At 47.7% G+C, this 24,945-nt stretch overlaps 1 protein-coding gene across 1 annotated transcript; it reads left to right on the top strand.

The window, feature by feature from the left end:
• The first annotated feature begins 8,171 nt into the window (after nucleotides 1-8,171).
• Nucleotides 8,172-20,655, top strand: CNMD (chondromodulin). Its single transcript, XM_068675606.1, has 7 exons — nucleotides 8,172-8,329; nucleotides 8,932-9,069; nucleotides 11,167-11,307; nucleotides 12,776-12,889; nucleotides 15,898-16,051; nucleotides 16,890-17,116; nucleotides 18,788-20,655. The coding sequence occupies exons 1-7, from the start codon at nucleotides 8,258-8,260 to the stop codon at nucleotides 19,001-19,003; spliced, it is 1,062 nt and encodes a 353-aa protein (XP_068531707.1). The 5' UTR covers nucleotides 8,172-8,257; the 3' UTR covers nucleotides 19,004-20,655.
• The last annotated feature ends 4,290 nt before the right edge of the window (nucleotides 20,656-24,945 follow it).

Below are 24,945 nucleotides of genomic sequence, written 5' to 3'. Positions count from 1 at the left end.
CCACCCAAGGTTTCAGGTCTGCATCTGAACCGGTGACTTGTACCTTCTAGAGGGAAAGAAACAGGTGTCTCCAGATGGCAATTCCTCCTGCCTCTAGCTGCAGACTCTTTTAATATACCTTTTTAGGAAAAATGAATCTACGCTGGGCTGTCCTTGTTAAGGTAGCCAAGGGTTTGGTGCTGCAGGGCCTTTGAAACTGGCTGGAACAAGACAGCAAGGAATCTCTCTTGGAGACAACCCCTGGGTGGCAGGAGAAGACTGCGTTTCCTTGTCCCCACTTCTTCTTCTGTGGTTCTGTGAGTCAGAAGCCACCACTGTACCTCTCTGGGTCAAAACTGCCAGCTTCTTTCTCCCAGAGGCCTCCGCACAGACAGCAGGAAATCTTCATCTTCGCTTTTGTGCAAGTTTTAGGATTTTTGTTGTTGTCGTTGTTGTTCTCTGGCTCCCTGCCATCAGCTGTGGTGGGACCCAGGGCAAGGCAGCAGTGCCACGCAACCCAGACGTCGGCAGACCACTAATCCCAAGGGACAGATCCCTGGGGTGAGATTCCTGCTGAAACTTCTCCAATTAGGCGGCTTACCTCCCGCCTTGCCTCCGCTTAGCCACTTCAGACCTAACATATTTTATTGTTCAGCCTTCTAGTTAAATTGCTGGTAAGCTCTGGATGGAAGTACGCCCAGACTGCAGACTCAACAACAGAGTCCAGCGCAGTGGTTTTGCTTGGTTTTGCTAATAAAACTGCAAAATGAAGCTGTTGACTCTTCTTTTATCAGCATCAGCCCCATGAGGCGCAGCCATGCCTGGTGATCAGAGCAAAGGGCTGGGTACACAGGTCTGGAGATCAGCTCTTAATGAGCCGCACGGCCAGGGTGTTTCGCTCGGGGCTCTTGACCTCTCTGCACCTCAGCCAACTCGGCTGTAAAAGTGGCCGAAGGGTGGGCTTGTGGAGACTGGCTGCAGTTGAGCCTCGAGTCCAGATTTCGTCAGTAAACATGAACTAAGAAAAAAAAAAAAAATACAACAACGATTTGAATCTGCGGCAACCCAGCTCAAATGTCACCGGGATGTCAGGGCCTGCCTCTGTCAACAGTGCCGGTCTCCGGGGTCTTCCCATTACAATGTCAGAGCAAATCTAAGCAACACCACTGAGATTTACTCTACGGTTAAAAAAAATGTGCTGCAGAAAACCGCACAGATGAGGGGATAATGAAGAGAAGTCCTGCCCAACACACACACACTTGTCTGCTCCCATGAGATGCTGTGGTTGCTCTCATGGTTTAGAACAACCAAGACCTTTTTCCCCTTAAATTGGGACTCAGAAGCAGCACAGATAAGCCAGAGCTGCTAAGCTGGGGTTTCATGGGGGAGGTAGTGAGGAAGAGGAGAGGCATCATCCACTTGTATTCACATAAAGGGAGGTCAGCCTTGCACATGCTGTTGGTCACAGCAAGCTCAGTAAGACAGAACAAGAGACTGTTTTCAAGCAGAGCCAGAGGAGCACGTGGGATCCAATCCATGCTCCTGCCACGGCAGAGCTGTTTGCTTCCACATCTTCTCAGCAACTCATCATCAACTCTTCCACCAGGCAGCCATGCAGAGATAAGACTGCTGAACCAGAAAGCTCTTCCCTGGGCATCAACAACAGTCCCAGCAGTCTTTCTCCAGGTATCTCAACGATATCCCACCCTGTACCATGTAGACATACCTAGCCAAGAGTGCGTTGGGAAAGGCCTGAGGTTGAGAAGTGTCTTAGAAAGCCTTCTCCGTACCAACAACCTACCGCTCATAACCCCAGATGCCCTGCAAAGTGCCCCGTAGTGACTGGCATCTTGTAGGTCTGGAGGAGAGGTTGTCGTGAGGCATCTTCTGGGGTCAGGAAGGTGGGTATTTGTACAGCTTTTCCACCATACAACGTGCTGGGGTCACTGCGGGTGGCTGGGAGTGAGCCCAGACCTTCAGAGTACAACAGAGATCTCTGTTCTGTTGTAAGGATCTTTTTGCCGAGGATATTCCATCCCCCGAGGAAAATATGCTAACAGGCTTTAAATAATTAAACAAATCACATCGCAGGCAAACCCAAGATGATCTTTAAAACGCATTATCCTAAGAAGTCGAGAGAAATGCTCAGCACTTTACACCTTCCTCCAATCTCTTCGCACATTAACTAATTCATCGCACAAGGGACCACCCAGTTGCGTCTTGACCATGGAGTGACAGCTATACCAGCCACCTCCGTCTCTAAAACCAGCACTACCACAGCTGGGGGGCAGGTTTCTCCAGAGCAAACAAGTACAGGCAGTGGGGAACAAAGCTCTTTTCATCGAGACATGCTTGCAAGGCACACAGCATCCCCACAGAGCCGCCGGCTGCTCTCAGGCAGAAAGGGCAGGCTTCGCTTATGGCAATGAAGCTCTGGGGTGGCTGCAGCCAGCTTCTTGCAGAAGCAGAGAGGCACATCTAGCCATGACTGGGGACAAATCTAGCTTTCTATTTCCAAGGGAATCAGCTTGAGCATCTCCTCTTGGACACCAAGGCCATGTGTGGAGTCATTTGCTCCTCAAGGAGGGCAAGACAGAAGAGTAGTGAGGTGGTCCCATCCACCTCCAGTAGCATAATGCTGCAGAAAATTTACCTAAACAAGATCTCTCTGCAAATTAACTACTTTTTTTTTCTACCAAACTGCCCCCAGATTTCCCAGAAATAAGTCATTGCTGTCTCTGTAAGACCATGCAAGGACAGGTAAGCTCCTTAGGGCAGCAAGAGCAACGTATGTCAGCAAGGAGAAAACCTTGCTGGCAAGGACATGGAGGCCACCTCCACCCCCTCTCCAATTAGTCTGGTTTCACACTCCTCAGCTCTGCCCCATGCAGTGCCACGGCCCCATATAGGCAGGCTATAAAAAGTGGAGCTTAAATTATTTGACAGTTCCCCTTTTAACAATTAGGGAAAATTGTTCACTACCCATGGGGCCAAGGAAATACTGCCCTGGGAAATAGGGCAGTACAGGGAGTTGCAGGGAATAAGGTCCCCAGCTTTTGACATGCTGGTCCTCAAACGTTTTCTCTCCTCAGCCATCCACACAGGACATGCTGCTCCTGACTTATAAAATACATTTACATCTTCAGGAAAGGAGATTATGCCCTAAATGGCACAAAATCATTATTATTGCTCCTGCTGCTGTTGCTCTTCATGGTGGTATGGTGGCAACAACAACCATTCTGCTAAATTTTCCAGCAAGACCTTGCCCAACTCCTCCATGGTGTCCCAACTAAGCACAGATTTCCTTGCAAGCACCTCCAAAGGTGCCTCATCATCTCCCCTCAGACCTTTTCTATACGCCTCTCCTTGGCTATGTGGCTTGCAAGAAATACAGCACTGATGAAGCAGGTGGGTTTCCCTCCTGGCCAGGAATTGTCACCTCCCAAGCACTTTGGGAGACAAACTCTCTCAGGCATGGTTGCACAGTGCAGTTCAGCACAGAGCTGGACCAGGGCTACTGGAGCAGGGAGCACAGGCAGCATCCCCAGGGTAGCACAGCTTCCCAGGTGGTGTGGGGGCAAAGCCCCGCTCTGACATTCATAGCAGCTAGCAAGACAAAGGTCAAAGTTGCCATAGTTGCCTCTACTTTTGAGTAAGTAAATTTTTGCTGCCCAGCTTCATGTGCAAAGGGTGCAGTTTTGAAAGGTTTTCAGGGAGAATGCAGCTCTCACAGCCTTCAGTGGGGAGCAGAGAGGCTGTGGACCACCTAAATTCACCCTATTTGTCAGTGGCACAAAGACTAGCTGGAGGCCAGTAACTAGTGGAGTACCCCAGGGAACAGTACTGGGTCCAGTCCAATTCCACATCTTCATTAATGGATTCATTAATTCATTAATCTGGATGTTGGGGCAGAGTGTGTCTGCTGCCAGTCTGCTGGCAACACAAAACTGGGAGGAGTGGGTGGTGGAGTCACCAGCAGGTGGTACTGCCACCCAGGGGGATCTCAGTAGGCCACAGAGGTGGGCTGCTAAGAATGACACAAAATTTAGCAACACAAAATGCACCAGGACTGGCTGGGGGCACCCAGCTGGGAAGCAGCTCTGCAGTAAAAGACCTGGGGGTCCTGGCGGACACCAAGCTCAGCGTGAGCCAGTAATGGAGCCTTGCTGCTATGGAGGCTGATGGTATTCTGGGCTGTATCAGGTAACGCATGGCCAGCAGACCGAGAGAGGCAATCTTTCCCCTCTGCTCAGCACTGCACTTGGAGTCCTGGGTCCAGTTCTGGGCCTGCCAGCACTGGAGAAACATGGACATGCTGGAAAGATTCCTGAGAAGGGCCACCCAGATGAAGAAGGGCCTGGAGCACCTCTCCTGTGAGCAGAGGCCGGGAGAGCTGGGACTGCTCAGCCTGGAGAAGAGGAGGCTCAGGGGGATCTCCCCCAGGGCTGGGAATCCCCGCAGGGAGGGGGCAAAGAGGCCGCAGCCAGGCTCTGTTCAGGGGTGCCCAGTGCCAGGCCAGGGGCAGTGGGCACCAAGGGGCAGGCAGGAGGCTCCCTCTGAGCACCAGGCAGCACTTCTGTGCTGGGCGGGCGGCTGAGCACTGGCCCAGGCTGCCCAGAGAGGCTGGGGGGGCTCCTCCTGGCAGAGCGGCACAAGGCGCCTGCACCAGGGCCCTAGGAACCCTGTGCTGGAGCAGGGCTTGGGGCCAGGGGCCTCCAGAGCTCCCTGACAGCCTCAGCTGTGCTGTGGTGCTGTGAAATGGACGTGTCGTGGTCTCCTCCATAGTCATTCCTGAGGACAAGTCATCTCAAGAGAAAGGATGCTGTTCGTTGGATCTTTTTCACTCCTGAGTTTAGTTTCTTAAATCTGATGTGTTTCTTCCAAAAGAAAATCTTCTTAAACAGATACCTGAATGCAGGTGAAGAAGTATTACAGACAGTATCAGAAAAGCTTGATGTAACAGATAAATGAAGGAACAGAGAATAGGTGAATAGGGATTAAACTCACTGAAACCAACCTACACAAATGTCTCACAAAGATAATAAAGGCCAAAAAAACAATGGCGTTTAAAGTGTTTTCAGAAGGATGAGTAAAATACGTGTTTCAGGAGACCATATTTGTGAAAAACATCCTGGTTCTGGAGATGCCTCTGGGACAATCTCACTGGAAATGTTCTCTCAAGTCAGGTCATGAAATTATTAGAGGAGCGGCGCATAGATCGAAAAATAGAAATACAGTTAATTCGTGGGTGCACTTGGATAAGAAAAAGTCACAAGTTTTTGCTACAAAATGGAAAGAAACCTATCAGACTTCTCATAAAAGTGAAAAGAAGCCTCTGGGAAAGAAAAAGATTGATGCTACTAAGTTGTTTAAGATAATAACTACCTCCAAAGCACCAAGCCATGGTTTGAGGTTAAGAAAGAAAGTAGTCTATGTGCAATTTACACAGGATAGCTACAAAAGAGACCACATCGTTAAATGTAGGAATGAAAGCATGTAATGACAGCTAGTTATTTTATTTCATTTCTTTAATTCGAGGGAAACAGAAGGCACAGCCACGAGCTAAATTAGGAAGAATAAGCTGAAGACATATGGATGGATGAGACTCAGCCCTGGGGAAAAACAAATCTGCCTTCCATGTCCTGGGGTGAGGAAGAGCAAACCGTGAGGGGCCATATGTCCTCACCCTCCCGCAGGAGAGAAGAGGAAGGATTTGGGCTGAAAGTGGTCTGGCCCCAGTGCATCTCAGGCCATCCTTTCAAGCAGGGCCAGCTCAGCTGCTTGGTGTGGTCCTGCCAGGGAGGTACCCCAGGAACAGAAAAGGGGGATGCCCAGCTTCTCCTGAAGTATCAGAGCAAAGGACTTCGCAGGGCTTTCCAGGGAGCATTTCACAGAAAAAAACAGTGGGGTTGGTGTTCAAAATTTCATGCGTCGCCACCAGCACGCTGGTCAAGGAAAGGAGTAGTGTGTTGGCACACCCTGTGCATGGGCAAGGGGGAGAAGGGGAAAAGCTAACCCCCTGAGGAACACCACAATGTCCAGGGTAGCACACATAAGTATTATTTTATCCTTTGTCCTAACTGCAAGCAAGACTCCTTAGATTTTCTCCAAAACCTAAGGCTGTCATGGGTTGAATATCAAAGCCAACATTCCCTTTCTCTTTTTCTGTAGGACCGTTTTTTACTTTCCCCCAGAGGACTCTGTTTATTTCGAAGAGACATCAAGACCTGAATCACCACCATGTTGCGGCTGTGCTGGTGTGAAAGCATGGGAAAGTGCCCAGTTTCAGTAGCTGTCATGAATTTCAGTTCAGGCCATCGTGAAGTTCAAATAACTATTTGGGACACTTAGAAAATGGAGATAAAACACATAAGGAACCACAAGAGGCTTACAGAAAGGCAGGGTGCACAGCTTCACCAAATAGTTCTCGTTTTTAATATTTCCATTTCCCCTTCTAAACTTTTTCAGAGCTGTGAAAAAAATAATGAGAAAATGTGCTTCCTTGAGACAAGCCCGTGCTATCAGCTAAGCAACCTCACATTCATTGTAGTGCTCCAAGTACTCTGGAATGCTTTTCAGCCCAGAGGATAATGGTATCAGACGACCAGAAAGGCTGTCCTGTAAAAGACTTATTATGATTTCCAGCCTCAGAAGTTGGCTTAATCCAGCTGAGCACACACACGTTATTTAGAGAGGAGACAGCGCTCAGACACTAGTATCGTCGTCATCTTTATTGCAAATGAAGAATTCAGCCGGTGAAAGGCAAGTCACGTTTTTGTCCTAAGCCCTGCAAACACTGGCTCTTGCGCTCGCCTTTTTGCGCTCCACAGCGAGCACCCGGAGCCACTGAATGCGAGGCTGTTTGCAGGGATTTGCATCTGCCCAAAGCCCTCTTTTCCCCGCGGCCACCTCATCAATCACGGTGGCAAGAGATGGGCTCCCCACACCCCCAAGAAAACAGATATATGCGCACGTATAGGGTAAGGCACGAACAGAGGGGTTAACGGGAGGTGGCAAAGTGTAGAAGAAACCTCCCCGGCACGTTTTCGCACGGGAGATGAGCACGGGGGGCCTTAAAATAAATCTGTCTTTTTAAAGCAGCAGTGCTAAACGGGGGTTTGAGATCAAAGGCTGGGATTCGCACATTTCGCCAAGATAGACATATCCATTCACAAGATTTTGGTGCAACAAAATACTTGCTAATGAAGAGGATCATAATCTTATTATTAGCCCCAACCTACAACAGTGTGTCATTCAAGTGCAGGCTAGAAAGTGCCCTACTTTAGGAAGTTGCACAGTATGCTCCGCTTTTGATTTAATGAGCCGTGATTATGTTTATTTTCAGCGGCAGCCCTGCCTGTTAATTTTTGGCCAAGATCTGATTGTTAATGGCAGAAATCAACGGGAAGGACGAAGCTGGGTTTCAGGACAGAAAATGTGGATGGGCTTCTCCAGGATTCATTCCCCAGCCCTGCAGCAGCAAGGTGCAAGGCTCAGTGGGCACAAGCCTCCGATTTTTTAAGTTTTGCTTTTTTTTTTTTCACTTTTCAAGGTACCGGTTGAACCTGCCTCTGCAGGGGATGTGGCACTCAGGGACAAGCAGGGATGGGACGGGCTCATTGTCATTAAGTCCCATGGGGGCTTGTGCTCAGTAACCAAAGGAGCCCTGGGCTTGTCAGATAAGCAATGCGGAGAAGAGCGGGACAGAGAAATTGAAAGAAAGTTGTATACTTTGGGGAAAAAAATACAGCAGATGTGTTTAACGTAGAGTGAGCAGGCACCCCTACGCTTACAAAGCAAGCACAGGGAGCTGTGCGAGTGATGAGGAGTGAGAAGAAACCCCAGGGACACGTCCCCCAGAGAGGCCAAATTGCACGGTGTCCGTGACCTTGTAGAAGGAGAAGATGAAATTTTTCCGGACTGGGCATCTCGGCATCCCTGCCAGGCCGTGTGTCGCAAATTCCTGTGGCGAGCTCATAAAAGTTTTATTTTACGAGCCTTTTTTTTTTTTTTTTTAAACATCTTGTAATGTCAGCCTGCTGCTTTCGGTGTGTGCGCGCCCCCGGTGCCCCCCTTCACTCCCCGCTCTCCAAAACTGGCCCAGGGGCCCCAAATCCCCTCCAGCTCCGGCCCAGCCCCTCGAGGAGGGGGTGGGATTGGGGTTGGGAAAGGGGGGCCCGGCCCTTGGGGGGGGGCTCCAGGGGCGGTGCGTGGGGCCGGGCCGGGGCGGTGCTGCCCTACGGGGCCAGGAGCAGGGGAGCCCAGGGCAGCTTCAGCCATGGCAGAGGGGTCGGAGAAGGTGCCCATCGCCCGAGCGGGGCCCGAGGATGTGGAGCAGTGCCTACCGCCCGTGAGTGCGGGGCGAGACGGGGCGGGGGGGTCGCGATAGGTTGCGATGGGGTCGGATGAGTGGGATCGGGAGTGAACGGGTCGGGTCGGGACGGGATGAGTAGGGATGGGATGCGCGGGGTCAGGATCGGAGGAGTTGGGTGGGTTAGGACAGGGATGAGGCAGAATGGGAGGGATGGGATGGATGGGTCAGGATGGGTCTGGTCGGAGCGGGATGGGATGCAACGGGATTGGGATTGAATGCAATGTGTTGGGTCAGGACTCATTGCCTCAGGAGCAAAAGGGTCAGATCAAAACAGGATGGGTTGGGATGGGATGCACTGGATCAGGATCGGATGGGTTGGGTGGGTCAGGACCAGGATGCAGCAGAAGGGGTGGGTTGGGATGGGTCGGATCAGGATGGGACACAATGGGGTGGGGTGGCAAGGGATGGGTCAGGATGGGATGCATTGGACCAGATGGGATAGGTGGCACAGGACCGGGATGCATCAGAACAGAGGGGTTGGGTCAGGACAGGACAAGGGTCCAAACCAGCACCCAAAGCCAGGGGACCCTCACTGGGCTGGGGTCCCCGCCCCACTCCCAGCACCTCGCTCCCCACAGGCATACACGGCGGCAGTGCCACCTCCGGGGCCAGGGCGGCTGCTGAAGGCAGGGGCTGCGGTGCTCATCGCCGGGGCCCTCCTGCTCCTGGCCGGGGCCATCGGCGCCTTCTACTTCTGGAAAGCCACCGAGCGGCAGGTGAGCACAGAAACACAGTGAGCCCCCTTCCCAGGCACTCATTGCATAGTAGGAGAGGCATGGGGTAGAAACTTGCCTTGTGAGGTCGATAAAGAAGGCTGTAAGCAGATCTTTATTTTTTTTTCATGCCTTAAAAAACACACTCACACATACCATAGTCATTATCTTCACTGGCTGCTTGGATGGAGCCTCTTGAAGCACATTTGTTACTGAAGGCGAAGCCTATCTCCAAGAGCACAGGCACCACATTGATTTCTGCTCACAACTTCCCAGCAAACTCAAACCCAACTCCTCCCCAGGGATTCACATCCCGGGCAAACCCCAGCTCTCAGGACAAAAAAAGCATTGAAAGGCACGCATTCCTTCTTCACATCAGCTGCATTCTTGGGCGGGATCCTACCTGGACCCTCAGACGGGTAATGCTATATTTAACCCATTAAATGGCCCCATCAGTCCTCTCATTGGTGGCTGGTAGGGCTGTGCGTACACACAGGCATTTGTGGTTAGCAGCTGGGGAAGGATTTGTAAAGTCGTGATACATTCTCCTATTTACATTTTCTGGGGTACATGAAAGAGGCTGTATGCAAAGGACAAAACTGAGAAGCTGCTGAGCAGTGTCAGGATCAACCTTCAGAGACATCACAAGCATTGGACTGTGTTTATATATTAACTTTACTTTCTATTTACCTAAGACTTTGGTTTAGGACACGTTAAAGATGTTCGTGCACATCGGAATTTAACTTACTCCAAAAGTGCAGCTCGCAGCTCTGGATTTGCTTTGGAAGCAGCTCTGCGCTGCTGCCAGCCCCGCTCCGGTTCCCATCAAGGAGAGCCTTGTGCAAGCCCCAGCAGACAGAGCAGAAGGCCCCGGTGAAATGCACACACGCATGTAGGACTAATTCAGATAATTGTGGAGAAAGTGCAAGTTTTTAGACAAAAAAAAAAAGACATATTACAAAAGACATATTGCTGACCTCCTGGCTCTGGGTTTTTGAAAGGAGAGAGGGATGTGAGCAGGTACAGAGCCAGGAATGAGGTGCAATGCATATGTGGATTATGGGACAAACTTTGCCTTTATTTATGGTTCCAGCCATCCAAATTCTGGTTTGCAAAATCTGTTACATGCACAGTTGTCATTAAGGTTCAGAGTCAAGCTCCAGGTGAAGACACTGGGAAAGCTTGGAGTCCTTTCTCCGAGCTGCCTTCCAGCTCAGAAAACTACCTGGGACTTGCAAGTGTTTAGGAAACAATGCTAAAAAAATAAATAAATAAATAGGTAATTTTAATTAGGGTAAATGAGGTACATTTATTTTAAATCTTTACATTCTCCCATAACTGACAGTGGTAACAAAACCCCTCAGCTCTGGCTCAGCCCCTAGGAGGGAACGCCACGTGCAAAGGTCTGGGTTTAGCACCACGTTCAATAGGAGCCCAGGACAGCAGAGAATACGGGACTGAATGTGTCTGACTGAGGACCCATAAATCTTTAGCACCTCAGATTTTCCTGAGAGAAGGTGAGAGAAGAAGAAATTTGTCTCTAGCTGTCAGTGTAAATTTTTCATTAAAATGCTGTGAGGCTTTTTTTTTTTTTTTCTTTTTAAGGCCAAAAGTAAACCGCTTGCGTAGCACTTCTAGCAAGGCTGCACAAGAGAGACAAAATCCCCTCCCCACCGATTGTGGTCATCCAGAAAATATAAACCGGGCTGTTGCTTTCCTCATTGAATAACAGGGTAACAGCAAATATGCTGACAAATCTCTATACCTCTGTACCCAATTTAAACAAAGCTCACATCCATTACAGGCTGGGAAGCGTGTTTGTATTCACGGGAAACCTGTCTCACTGCACCCCAGCAGGACATCCTAAGGAATAAATCAGGGTTGGGCTCCTGCAGGGTAGGACAGGATTATCAAAATGTCTGCAGAGCTGAAAGTTAAGAGATGAAGAGTGAGCCAGGCTCTGTTCAGGGGTGCCCAGCATCAGGCTAGGGGCAGTGGGCACCCAGGAGCAGGCAGGAGGCTCCCTCTGAGCACCAGGCAGGTTTAGGAAGAAGGCAACACACAATTATTAAAGTGTTACTGCTCTGTTATCAATCCCAGGTGTACAATGTTCACTATACCATGAGCATTAATGGGAAAGTACAAGACGGATCGATGGAAATAGATGCTGGCAACAACTTGGAGACATTCAAAACGGGAAGCGGGAGCGAGGAGGCTGTTGAAGTCCATGATTTTCAGATCGTAAGTACCTCTACTCTGGTCTTTCACATCACATGCTCCAGCACTGGTCTCTACACTGCCCTGTCCCAGCTTCTCTACCCTGGCTGCTCCTGAGGTCCCTGTCCCCCAGCTGCCCACACAAATATCCGTGCCCTCCTGGCTTGCTTTCAGAGGAAGCCAAATGGTTTCTTCCAAAACAAAGTCCAAATGCCTTTTGGAGATAGCCCCTGCCAGGGTCCATCCCAGTATGGATTAGGCTGCATCAGGTTTGGATCTATGCAATGCTGTGTGTTTCCAAACCATTGAAATAGGGCTGCAACACATGCCCTTGTGATCGTGCTAGAACAACCCTCTGGCAGGCTGTGACACAGGGAATTGAGCTGGAAAAGCACCAACACCCACCCAAAACATCAGGTGCACACCTCCCCCTTTCGAAGCCCTAAGCCTCAAAGGGCACCAGCAGCTGCCAGGTCTTGCTCAGGGCTTCTGGAGCAGCCGGTCCCCACCCCACCTGCTGAACCCAGAAAGGAGAAATTCGGCTCCTTGGTTCCTCCAAAAGCACAAACAAATCCACGCCAGGAGACCCAGGGCCCGGACCTACCCGACAGCTGTGGTTCAGCCTCGATGAAGCCCTCGCAAACATCGCCATGGCAACATTAATTAGCAGCTGAGTAAGAGCACTCGTGACGAGCTCTTACCATTTGCCTTCGCTGTTCACATCTGCACGAAAGCACCGGGCCGCTGGATCGATGCCAGCTTCACGTCACCTCCACGGGTGCTGATGGTTAAACAACGCCCAGCACAACCCAAAACGCACACGAAGGAGAAAGAAAGCAAAGGCAGGCACTGCCAAAGGCCGAGGGCTTCCATTAGCAGCCCAAACTTTGCTATACCTGCCCAAACTCTGGTACCCAAACGTGTTGCTCATGGTGCTGGTAGACGTGACCCAGGACTTGCAGGAGATGTCCTGGGATGCCCTTCTCTTGCTCAAAACTCAACACCCATTATTAGGGAACTGCGTTTCACCCCTATATCCCAGCCGAAGGAAGCCCCACAAGCAGCCTCCTGCCCCGCAGCCCCCACCACAAGCTTCCCCTGGCTGTCACAGCCCTTCCAAGCGTCCCAACTGCCCACGTATTTCCACGGAGCCGTGTCAAGGTGCTGGGGGTCCCACGCAGCCAGCTAGCACGACTCCAAGGCACGGCTCAAACTGTGTTAACTAATTCCTCGGCAGAGCTGCTCCAAGTCACCCGGAGCTGGCACCGAGGCGCTTACATAAAACTCCCCCGTTTGTCAGAAAAGGAGCAAAAACTCCCAGACCCTGTTTCACCAAAACTACAAAGCTAAAATTGTGAGAAGAGCATCTCATCTGTTTTGTTTTGTTTTTAATTAAGATTCAACTTTCCGGCTAAAAAAATAAAGTAAAAATAAATCGGTGGCAATTTTAGCCCAGCTCAAGTGCTCTATTTGGGGTGTCCTGTTTTTGTAGGGCATAACTGGCATCCGCTTCGCTGAAGGGGAGAAGTGTTACATCAAAGCCCAGCCGAAGGCTCACGTCCCCGAGGTGGATGCTATGACCAAGGCGAGCCTCTCCTCCGACCTGGTAAGGGCTAACCCTTTTATTCTCTTTGTGTAGAGAGGGACTTTGGGGGATATTAATGCAAATAAAGATGGTATGAACACCACTGATCAGGTCATCTTTGGGCGGTTTAGGGGTCTGTGGCTGATCTTAAGGGGTCCCTGAAAGGTAAGGGGAACCAGAGCGGTGTCAGAGGGGCGTTTATCACCCATCAGGAGGGGAGTGGGGCCAGCCCCAGTCCCGTTTGCAAAGGGTGCAAGGAGACCTCAGTGCCACGAGGGTCTGCCTGAGGTCAGGCTAGGCACAAATCTGTGATGGGAGAGCACGGAGGAAGCAGCGGCTTTGGTCTGTACAGGAGGGTGAGGGACAGATCCCAACAGATTAATTACCAACACTTACCCATTATCAGCGTCAGCAGAAGCGGCAACTCCAGCAGCCAAGTCTTGGGAAATAATCAATACAGGCGAAAGCATTATTGCAAAAATTCATCTCAGAAGTAGTAACGGGAAAAAATATTAATAATTTACCTTCTCAGCCTACGTCTGACTTGGCTTTAGGACATCACGTCAGCCACATTTCATGGAATTCACATCAGATATTACGACAGCTGCAGTGCTCACCCAGACACCAGCCCAAACCTCTCCCCATCTCATTCACATCAAGCCTCTTGCTTTAGGTGCACAAAACCCAAGTTTCCCACTCCAGTTATTTGGGTACAGCTGAGAGGTTCGTGGCTCGGACCCCAGCAGGAGCACACAGGAGACACGAGATCCACAGTCCCCTTCCCCAGGTTTGCCCACGAGCTCACAGCGCAGGCACTACACACCAGTCCCCAGCTCTGTGGGGCAAGAACATGGGCCCAGGGTAGAAAACACAGCTTTGAGCTGGCACAGCCGGTCCTGAGTATGCACTGGCACACGCTCTTATCCCACGATACAAGGAACAGAAGCTATTTTAAAATAAAGAGCGCTGCCAGCAGCGCAGAGCAGGCTTTGCCATGACAGCAATTTTAATATAGATTGATAAATCCTGACTTCACAGCAGCGACTGAAGTTAAAATATCCTATATGGATATCCAAGCACATTATTATTTTTTTTTTTCATATATATTTCTTTAAACCAAAGGCAGTCCCAGCTAATCCAGCTTTATAAAGAGCACTAGGGCCCTTTGAATTAAACCTGATGCCAGCGGCATCAGCCCAGCACGCTCCCAGGCTGAAACACTTGGTACAGGGCACCCCTGCTCACCTGGGCTATCCTTCTCCTTGGATGGGGAACACAGGGCAGTATTAGGGATTGCTGTCATCGCTGCGAGGCCACGGTTGAGATAACTTCACCGCCGTGTCTCAGGGACTTTTGCAGCCTGCTGCAAGTGAACTTGCTGCACAGCCCCGGCTCCCACACCAGCGTCACTTCATGCAACTGGGGAGAAGACATGGAAACACTCTCTCCTTCGGTATCTTCCTCTTGCCATTCCCGATGCGCCTACATGCTGTGATTGCTGAACATCTACTCAAAAATGAAGAAAAATTCCCTCTAAATACAACTCAGGAAAGCATCAGGAGACCATATCAAACTCTCCCTGATTTTGTTGGGATTTTCCCTACGATGGCAAAAAGATCCCACCCCAATTCCAGGTGGTCAGAGACCCAGATCCTTTCCACCTTACCTTAAAGGCAGACTTGGCTCTTGACTTAATTAGCACTAAACCACACGTTTCAGCTTTTCATTAAAGAATGAGGTCGCAGTCTTGAAGAGATCATCTCAGCAGATGCATTTTCTGTGCATTTTCTCCGAAGATGCACCACATCTCGTTGCATACAACTCGCGGTAGCGGACAAACCAAGAGGTGGCATTGTTGGAACATCAACCTCACCCTGCTACTTCACCTTCCTGGCTAGATACACAACTGGAACAGCAAAGTAGTATTTATTTTTCTACGTAGAGCAAGTTCTCCCTCTGGTAAATGTGTATTTGTGAGTACTCACGGTGTTTTCTAACAATACGTACAACTGACGTTACCTATAAAAGTGGTCGATTAAAATAAATTTGCATCAGTACCCAAACTCTGAAATCACCCTGGCTTGTGAGCAGGCAAACAGGAACGAAGGATATTTTTATTTCGGAAAGCGAGACTCAGTTATTTCTGATGCTAATAAAAACGAAACCGGGAGGAAATAAAGAAAGAGCGGTTCTCACTAGACAGGCTGGATAGCGAACTTAAATGACTCGAGACCTACAAAGAAATCAATAAACACATTAAAGGAACAACAACTTGACAGAATAAATTGATCTAGTCAGTTATGTAACAAGTTTTGATGACTTTTATGGAAGCAATTTGGAATTTTAACTTTGAAATCACACTGGTTTCTGCGATTCACAAGTTGGTTTTCTTTTAATATTTCACTGTTGCTGTAAAATCCTTACACATTTTATGTAAAATGATACTTTGAACTAACAACTTTAAAGAATCAATCACTGGCATTTTCCTCCCTCACTTTGAAGATAGGAACCAAAAAACCTGCAGGGTACACTTCAAAAAGGCAGGCTCCCTTAACTTGCACTTCAAGCTTTTGGTCAATTGAATTTTGCTTTTACTGAGCAAGACCTTTAATCGGGCCGATCACACCGACCTAAAACTGGGAGCTGGAATCATTTTCTGACTATAATCCACTCCAACACTTGTGAACAAGGTGTGGGGTTTTCTTCTTCTCTTGTGAACAGTTATATCTCAGGAGCATGTTGAGTGAGAGCAGGACGCGACAGAAGATAAAGGTTTCATTTTCAGCTGGCCTACTGAAGATGGGAGAGCCTCACAGGTCCTACCACCTGAAAATCTGGCGCTTTGGACTGAAAGACCTCTATTAAATAAAGAAAAAGTCTCAGAGAGGTGAAATCTCAGCCCCAGCAAAACCCGACAGCAGCTCTGCTGTTGGTTTCAGTACAATCGGTTCATACTCACGAAATAGCAGCAGGTAGGCCCGCAACTGTTCACTTGATTAAACAAAGGCTTTGTGCTCTTCTACCCGCAGGAAGATGAAATCATGCCGGTGAGATTTGATGAAAACTCCCTTATCTGGGTGGCTGCGGATGAACCTATCAAGCACAACGGCTTCCTGAGCCCCAAAATTTTAGAGCTCTGTGGGGATCTTCCGATTTTCTGGCTTCGACCTACGTATCCCAAAGGTAAAAATTCTCCCATTTTTAAAATATGTCATCCTTCCCTTCACTTAAATGCCTTCCCCAACCAGGGAAACACCATCCCAGGCCAAGAGCTGGGTTGGGGACCACCAAGCTCCTGACTGGGGACTGTTCCCTGTCTCCTTTCCCAGCCTGCTTCTCCAGAGGATGTCAGAGGAGTGCAAGGACAATATGCTTTAGCTTGGTAACTGGTAGATGAAGTTTGTGAGGTCCTGGAGGCCATTCCCAGGGCTGAAGTACTGCTGTCACAGGCAGCCAAGCCTAGAGAAAGTGTTCAGGAGTTACCAGGGAGATGGCAGCTCCTCCAGGTAACTTCCAGGCCTGGGAGGAGAGAAGAGGGCTTGAAAAGATTTACACCTTCTCAGTCCAGTGATTAAAACCCTCAAGGAGAAAAAAAAAAAAAAAAAGATAAAAATTTAGAGCACCAGCAGATCCAACCTGCCAGTATTTTGTTTTTCTCCTGACCTTGCACATCCCACTGGGCAGCAGAAGAGCGGTGTTAAAGCGGCCCAGAAGCCGTTCCCACCAGCTGAACCTGGGAGCAGGACACGAATCTGTCACAAAAGGGCTTCACAAACATGAGACTCACATGTGACTGCTCTTGGTAGTGCTGGCAAGTGACTGTACAATGAGTCAAAAAGCATCTCCTCACTCCTGCTCAGCTTCCAGGGGAGGAAATGAGGAGGGAAAGCAATCTCACCCCGCTCTGGGCTGATACTGGCTGCTTAGAAAGTACAAGGAAAGTGAGGAGTTCCCAATTGGGATGTTCATCCAGTTTTCAAGGAGACATTCAAAATGATTATTTTCCTGGTTGTTTCTCCAGATAAACAACGGGAAAGGAGAGAAATGAAGAGAAACAAACGCCAATCAGAACCAACCTTTAACGCAGAAGACTCGGAAGCTGCTGTTGAAGAGGCGAACACCAGGCCGCCCACCACCCAGCTGACCCCAGAGCTGGATCAGCAGTCGAATGAAACCAGGCCGGTGGGACAGGAGACCGATGTCGGACCAGAGAGCGACCAAACGCTCAATCCCGACAACCCATACAATGTAAGTACTCACACCACACTTTTAAAATCCGCAGTCTTAGCCTGTTCGGTTCTCCTCCAGAAAGCACAGCCTAGTAGAGCGGGATCACAATCATTTGGGTTGGAAAAGACCTCCAAGATCATCTCGTCCAACCTTTACCTAGTAAAAACACACCTACTTTTAAGCACAGGCTCCCTGGCAAGCAGCTCACAGGGGAGAACCAGTTCAGAGACAGCAGCAGCGGGTGGAAGATGCCCATCAGGGAATTTTCTTGCTCTTGGAGGTGAAGCAGCCCCCAGGAGCTGCCCCCGTGTCCCTGCAGCGCTGCAGGAGAAGCGAGTGCGCAGGAGGCAGCTTCCAGTCTGCTGCACCAGCGCCAGACAATTTACACCCCCCATTTGGTGCAGCAGGAGTAAGTCACTTTAATACAACACTGTCACAAGATAAATGCCTCCTGCCTTGGAAATAAGTTCCAGCTTTGACTTGACATTTATGCAACAGCGGGAGATCATTATACTGTGACAGCGTTCAGCAGAGTTGACATCCCTTAATTAAACTCAAATTAATCACTCCAAATAAAGTGGATCTAAATTGACTCTCTCATGAGGTCAGCAGAGTAGCAGTGGCACTGGAATTCAGCCTCTCATCTACCAACGTGAAGCCCAAAAGGCCTGAGCCACCTTTCCCCCAGGGAGCAGCGGCAGAGCAATTGCTGCAGCCCCAGAGGGAAGCTGGGCCAGATGCAGAGCTCCCAGTTCCCCACACCTGTAGGGTCGGATTCACCTTCCTCAGCAGGTATCAGCTGTAGCCAGCCTTTCTTTACAGGCAGATTCATTTAGTTCAAAAGGACCATTCATTATGCTGCAGGTCCTTCAGGGGGGAGCAAATCATGCCTACAACTCTCTCTTCACCCACCTCAAAGGGAGTAAGGATGACGAGCTCAGCTGTGGAAGTTCACACTGCAGGTATCTGAACTCAAGAAGATGAATCCTGCACAAGGAGGGGAAAAAAAGACCCTCAGTTGCTATCAGGGTGAGGAATTGGTCACCAAAGGCCTGAGCTCTGTGCCTTTCTGAGGCCCTTCTGTGCCTCACCTTTGAAGGGCACTGCCAGTTTTCTAACCTGAGTGTTTTTTTGTTTTAAGTTAGATACCAGCACTTACTTTTTGCTTCTGCTTTCCTCAAAATGTTCTTGAAAAATAAGCAATTAGCTTCAAAAAGCAGAATATTCAGGTTTTGTCTTCCTCCTCCCCTCCAGAAATGAGGAAAGTAATTTTGAAGAGAGAAAGCAGAAGCAAGAGCCTGCTTTTAAATATCTCCTACGTGCTGTGCTCCACGTAACTGCTTAGTGTCAGGTACACCACAGGCAGAAATCTCGCTGTCCATACAGCAACCCAGTGTGGCACAGGGGGAAAAAAGCTGAATGAAAGACAAAGGAGAAATATTATGAATTAAAAACAAAACAAAACACCTGCCAGGTTAGAGCTTACTGAAGAATTTCCTCGGAACACCATTAAAAAAAAGGCATCAAAAAACAAAAAACGTTAAAAAAATGCAACATAAGCTTCAGATGTGGTCCTCTACCTTAAAGATCCATATGGCTATCTTCAAATCTTTCCCTTCACTAATACTTATACCTCCAAGTTTTATAATGTTTAGTAAGAGGGATAACATTTAACACTTTAAATTTCAGCAACTGGAAGGGGAAGGGATGGCTTTCGACCCCATGCTGGATCACCTAGGTGTGTGCTGCATCGAGTGCAGGCGGAGCTACACGCAGTGCCAGAGGATTTGCGAGCCCCTCCTGGGCTACTACCCGTGGCCCTACAACTACCAAGGCTGCCGTACCGCCTGCCGAATCATCATGCCCTGCAGCTGGTGGGTCGCTCGCATCATGGGTGTCGTGTGAGAAAAGGCTTTCGGTTCCCTGACAAAACAAGCAGAAAGATTACAAGGACAAACTGGTAAAAGACTACGACCAAAGGGGCATCGCCAGCCCTGGCTCTGAAATCGAAGCGTGTGTTACTGTACCAAAAGCGAGGTCAGTTACTCAGTGTAAATAAAATCTTAAATTAATAGTTCATTAGCTTTGCCAATGGCAAGTGTACGCTAGCATTTACTGAATTCAAAAACCAAGCATTGCCTGTTTTGGGACATCTAACTTTGCTCACAAACTGGTTTAGCAGTCTAGGAGCTTGCTCATAAATCCAAATTCAGCCCTTTCGTAACAAAACCCTCCGAGCTAGCTGCGAAAATTTATGTCCAATTAGGCAACTGGCTAAACTTGTACACTCGGGAGCACCTTTCATCCGCGGAGCTTCGTTAAATAAATCACAAGTTAAGTTGCTCCCTGTTGCTATTCGCAGCGAGCTGCCAGGTCATTATGGATGGTTATACCCCAATTACAGCATACCTTTCCCACAAAGCTGCTGCAGGGGCCGCGCATTGTGCTAGGTCGGAAACCAGCGGCAGGAAAAGGGGCTGTGGAAGGGAACCGTGCGTGGCCGGGGAACCAAAACCCCTCGCACAGCCCGACATCAAAGCCGCCCCGGCAGCAGGAATCTTGTATCCACGACACCGCGGCGGTGGCTAACAACTATCTGCTCTCCAGCGACTACGGCGCGAAGTATTTACACGCAGTTGCAGGCCAAAGAGTCTCAAGACCCTTCAGAGCCTACAAGAGGCGCTGTATTTATAAATCCTCGAACTAGACACTTCTGACACAAGATTACAACCCCTCTTTATTCCGCTTAGATAGCGGCCATTCATGCCAGCTCTGCTGAAGCCAACCTCTGTTCCCCACAACAGAAAGTGCTTACCAGTAATCAAGAAAGAAAGAAAGAAAAAAAAAAGCTTTCTAGCTTCACCCTTATTGCTCAGGCAAACCCTGTAATTATTGGGACTGATCCTATTATATATTAAATCTCTAAGGAAGGTACTAAGCTGAAACACTCGTGAAGGCAGTACGACTTAGGATTCCCAGTCTTTGAAAACAGAAATAGAGGTATTACACTGCTTTCATCCTTATTCACCCTATCTCAAACCCTACCACTGAGTTTACGGAGCCATCTACGTGGGCTTCACAAACAGGAGGGTCCCATTTTCTCTAAATTCGCCTTCTGGAGCTCTCATTTTTTTGACTAAACAGCTCTCGAAATGTTGCAAGCCTGGTAATGTTATTAACACTGCATGACACAGAAAAGAGGAATTAATTTGACATAATCGTGGCTTAAAGAAAATAAAGACAACCTCATGCAGCATGCTAAACAGCGTATCGAAAAAGCAAAGTGTTAAATGAGAAAAGATGAGAATAGAATTCAGTATTTTGTTCTATTGTAACTCCTTTTTTCATGTAAGCTTCACCTTAATCTCAAGAAAAGACTTGCTTTGAAATATTTAAATTTAAAAACTTCTTAGAGTGGGATTTCAAGGCCTGTTAATTTTTTTTTTCTTTTTAAAATGAAAATGACCTTGATCGTTATGTTTTTTAGAAGAACATCATTCAATATGCTTAGATTTATTTTTTTTTTTAACGCAGATTAAATGGATACATTAAAAACAGCAATTGCTTTCTGTGCTTTGTTGAATGTAGAAAGTGTAGCAGTGCCTTCAAGTACACGTTCAAGAACTGTCTGGAGAGGAAAGCAAGGTGAAAACACTCAGAAAGAGAAGGAAATGTTTCTATGTACATGAACTAGGCTGTCACCGTCTTTTGCACGTTGGGCCATCTTGAGGCAACTCATGACCCGTTTCTCCCTGTCCCCCCCAGTCTGAAAAGTCTTTTTCTGCAGAAAGGAAAAAAAAAAGTGTTATAGGTGATTTTAATGTCTATACAGTCTTAACAAAAATAATTCTTCCTAAACAAAAGGCTCCTAGACAGTTTTGCAGACATAAAGCAAATAAGAAGGAGGAAAAGCATCTTCCTCATGGATGCTTTAAGCACTGTCACATATGGCACATACATCTTCGACTCTTCTGTGTGCAGGAACACCAAGAGAGCTCCAGTGGTGGCAGGAGAAGCAGATCCACAGTCACAACACAGCCTGTGACTAGTAACACTGCCAGGACTACAGTACCAAGCATGGATTGCACAGACTGTGTATCTCACCCATTTCCACACACAACAAAACCCTCTCCCCAACTCACGCTTCAAATAAGCACTTACCTATGTAGTGTATTCAAAGAACAGAATTAAAGGTCTCTTGCTACAGCAACATCGAAATAAAAGTCTTATTTAAGCACAACAACTTATTTTTAAGAAGCTTTGAGGCAAGATATCAACAGCAGTAAGACCGACGACCCAACGGTATGAAAAGATGCAGAAATGTTCCCTACGGGGGATGTTTGGATTGCTGTGCAGCTTTTACTACCGTTGCTGAAGATGAGTTTCCCCTTGACACCACAAAAGCAATTCCTTGCATGACCGAGTTACAGCATGCACAAGTAGGATCACCTACCAGATTTCTAACCTGCTTGTATTTGGGGTGGGACAGTGTTCCCTGAGTCTGACCCTGTGCTAGCAGCCACCTGTGCAAATCCTTTCTTTGGTCAAAGTTCAGAGAAAGAGAGAAAGATGGATGTCTGTCACCAAAGATGTTTCCCTCCACAAGCAGGTCGATGTTGGAGCACTGCAATCCCACTGTCTTTAAAATTTAATTACCCGTGTGAATGTGTACTAGGAGGATTAGGATGGCAGAGCAGATTAGAGGAAACAAGTGGGACAAACTCAGACTAGTGAAAAAGAGAAGGAAAACAGGCAACAAAACCATAGGGTTAAAAAAAAAAAAAGACAAAGTAGTGGGAAGACAGGAGTGTTAGGGCTTAACCCAGCAGGGAGCTAAACACCACACAGCCATTTGCTTACTTCTTCAATACAGCTCAAAAAAAGATGCAGAGAAGCATAAAAGTACAGTTGGCAAAGAATGCATTGTTCATTTGCACATCAGGGTGGACCAAATCTCTGCTCATACAGGACAAAAGTTGGAGTGAATCGGTGGCACCACCACCGAGAGGTTCACCCCATCCTTTACCAGCACGGCACATTTACCTGAGATGGGAAAGGCAGTCCGAAGCTACAGCTGTCAGGCATTTTGGATGATGCCCAAAACAGAAGCCCAGAGTAATCCCACCTGTGGGGAGGCTCTACTGTAACCTCTTGCTGTCCTGTTCCTGTAGTATCTGGGACAGGACTCTGAGTTCTGAGGAGAGCTCTCCACATCTTCTAAAAAGCCTATCTACAGATGACCAAAAGGCTTGGGAAATATTGCAAAAGAAGTCTGAATAAGTAAAACATCACCTAAACAAAAAACAACACTGACAATGAGTTGGCTGCAGTGCTGTATCAGCTGCCTCATCCTGTCTGGTTCCAATAGAAATTCCCTTTGTCCCCGGTACCTTCAGCATCTCTACTCAACCCCCAAGCTCCCTCCCACCTTTCCTTTCACCAGCAGCTCCTGGAACCCTTCTGTGCATTCCCATGCTTTGTCAAGAACAAAATATATGCTGTCCACACAGCTCAAAGCACCTTCCTCATCCCCAATTTTACACGACACTTCTACCTATTCCTTTAACACATACACCCCCCAGTCCTCCTCCAAAAAACAACAACTGCCCACAACACACAAAAGCTGCCACTCCGGGTTCACCTCAGTTTTAGAGGAGGAACACACACACACACACACACACATTATCTGTGTTCAAAAACCCACCGGTGATTATGTTTAGGCCTGCAAACTTGGCTGGCAGGATTGAGATGGACAGGGAGGTCCCGCACTTGATTGCTACAAGTTTTAGCCTGAAGCTAAAGCATTATATTTGCATTACACATGCCTCAAGAGTACATAAGTAGTGATGCATTTTATTTTACTTTTTGCCTTAAGCTAAGCGAATTGAATGCCAAAGCAGTGAAACAGTACCCACTTAATACAATAATGTATTGTGCTTATCTGCCAAAGTATTCCCGTGGTCTTTCTGCAAGTGAAAGTAGACAGAGGAACCCCCTACTGTGTTCTCTACAGTAAATAAAAACAACTTGATTGGCAGAAAACATCCTCAAATTACATTTTCCTTTCTCTTTAAGAGATTTTTATCTAGGTTCTTCCCTTAACAGTGCTTAGTAAAGACTTGCTAAGTGCTCTGAACGACATATATTAAGCACAGCTGGCCAGGAGACAAGAACCCAATTTTATGACAAAGTAAAGCTCAGACATTTGTCTTCCTTCTACATTAAGGTGGGAAGAAAGGCTTTCCACAGCATAGCTAAGAAGTAGCAAGGCACTCATCTAGGAGAATCAGGTCCAAGCCTGTTCCAAATCAAGTCAACTTGAATGTTAGCACCCCATATAGACAGCAAATGCTCTAGATGCTGGGCAACCAGTTACTCAGAATTCCCTGAAGGGCAAGCATCTCCCCACTGAAGCCAAAAAAACCTTCACTGAAATACGCCACACACGTGCCCTTTGAGAAACTCTTCCAAGACACAGATGTTACCCAGTGAGTCAGGGATAAGGCACACACACAAAAGCCTTCCCAAATTCAATCCATCGCCCTTCATCACATTCAAAGGGTAACATTCAGTTCTAAAGGTCATCAACTTCACGCTCTGGAACATATGATTCAAGTCTTCAGCTAAAAGTAGTTGGAAAAAAGTCCCCGTCCAGCTTGCACTGCAGGATAAACATCATCTGAGTGCATCAAGGAACTGCGGTTACGTCAAGGCTGCAGTCATAATCTACAGCTACCAGTTACAGCACTCTGAAGTTCTTAGCCATGGTATGTGTAGAAAACCAATTCCTCTTTGAAGATTTGTGAGATTTTAAAATCTTGGTGCTATCCCAAGGGCACAAGAGCAGTACTATAAAAAAAAAAAAAAGCTGCTGTGCTTTCACAGAATCAATGCAAAATCAAAATGCCTGGATCTCAGGGAGAACAGAACACCTCCTTTCTCCCTCTTACAACCTAAGTCAGTTGTTGATAAACTTTTACATACATTTATAACAGCTGTAGACTTACCTCGTCCTATTAAAACAACTGTTCTAATATCCCTTACATTTTAACAGGCTTATCCAATTCTCACAGCAGCAAAGGAACACATCAAATAAGAAGGAAACAAGAGTAACAACCTAGAAAAGCCTATGTAATTAGGAATGCAAGAAGAAGAGCAGTGAATTTAAGAACAGGATCAACAATTAGCAGGGACTGAAGGGGCTTTCAGATGGCTGCCAATATTTGCAAATAGTCACAGTTTTTTCTAGAATCTTACAATATTCAGGTACTTCTGAATTCCCAAGGGACAGCAGCACACAGAGCTCCCGAGTATCTCCAAGTCTGGTGACTGTGGGCCCTTGCAGATCTGTACCCAAGAGGTACAGGCAGGGGAGTTATTTCTCAGCTTTTTTTTATTATTATTATTTTGAAAGGCTGTTATTTAAGATTTGCCCATGATGAAAAAGCTGCACTAATGAAGACAATAAAGGATGCACATGCTCCTCTCTAAAATATGAGGAGTTTCCAGTTTTTTGAAATAACAGGATTTAAAGCAACTGCATGCCGTCTTCAACTTCAGGCAATTTACAACAGATCCTTCTTTTCTGAATACAGAAGGCAGACAGAGGATTCGTTCCCCTGTAGAAATTTCCAGCCATGACCGACTTTCATCACATACAGCTGCAGTTCAACCCATCACCAAGGTGGGAGGAATCCCTAAGTGGATTATTTTTTTTTTTAAATCTGCATCAATAGGGGCAATCTCGCTATTTGCAAAATGCAAGTTTTCCTCCTGTACAAGCCACCTCTTTTTTAAGCAGTGTATTTACTACTTAAGCTGTACGCTTCAAACAATTTCACTCTTGT

The sequence above is a fragment of the Anas acuta genome, chromosome 1 (assembly GCF_963932015.1).
Source record: "Anas acuta chromosome 1, bAnaAcu1.1, whole genome shotgun sequence".
Lineage (NCBI taxonomy): Eukaryota > Metazoa > Chordata > Aves > Anseriformes > Anatidae > Anas > Anas acuta.
This window is presented reverse-complemented; position numbering and strand designations above follow the sequence as displayed.

Excerpts from the sequence above, each read along its gene's own strand:
- CNMD (XM_068675606.1), top strand. The coding sequence starts at position 8,258 with ATGGCAGAGGGGTCGGAGAAGGTGCCCATCGCCCGAGCGGGGCCCGAG. Across the intron at positions 8,330-8,931 it reads TGGAGCAGTGCCTACCGCCC|GCATACACGGCGGCAGTGCC; the intron begins GTGAGTGCGGGG and ends CGCTCCCCACAG. Across the intron at positions 17,117-18,787 it reads ATCCCGACAACCCATACAAT|CAACTGGAAGGGGAAGGGAT; the intron begins GTAAGTACTCAC and ends TTTAAATTTCAG.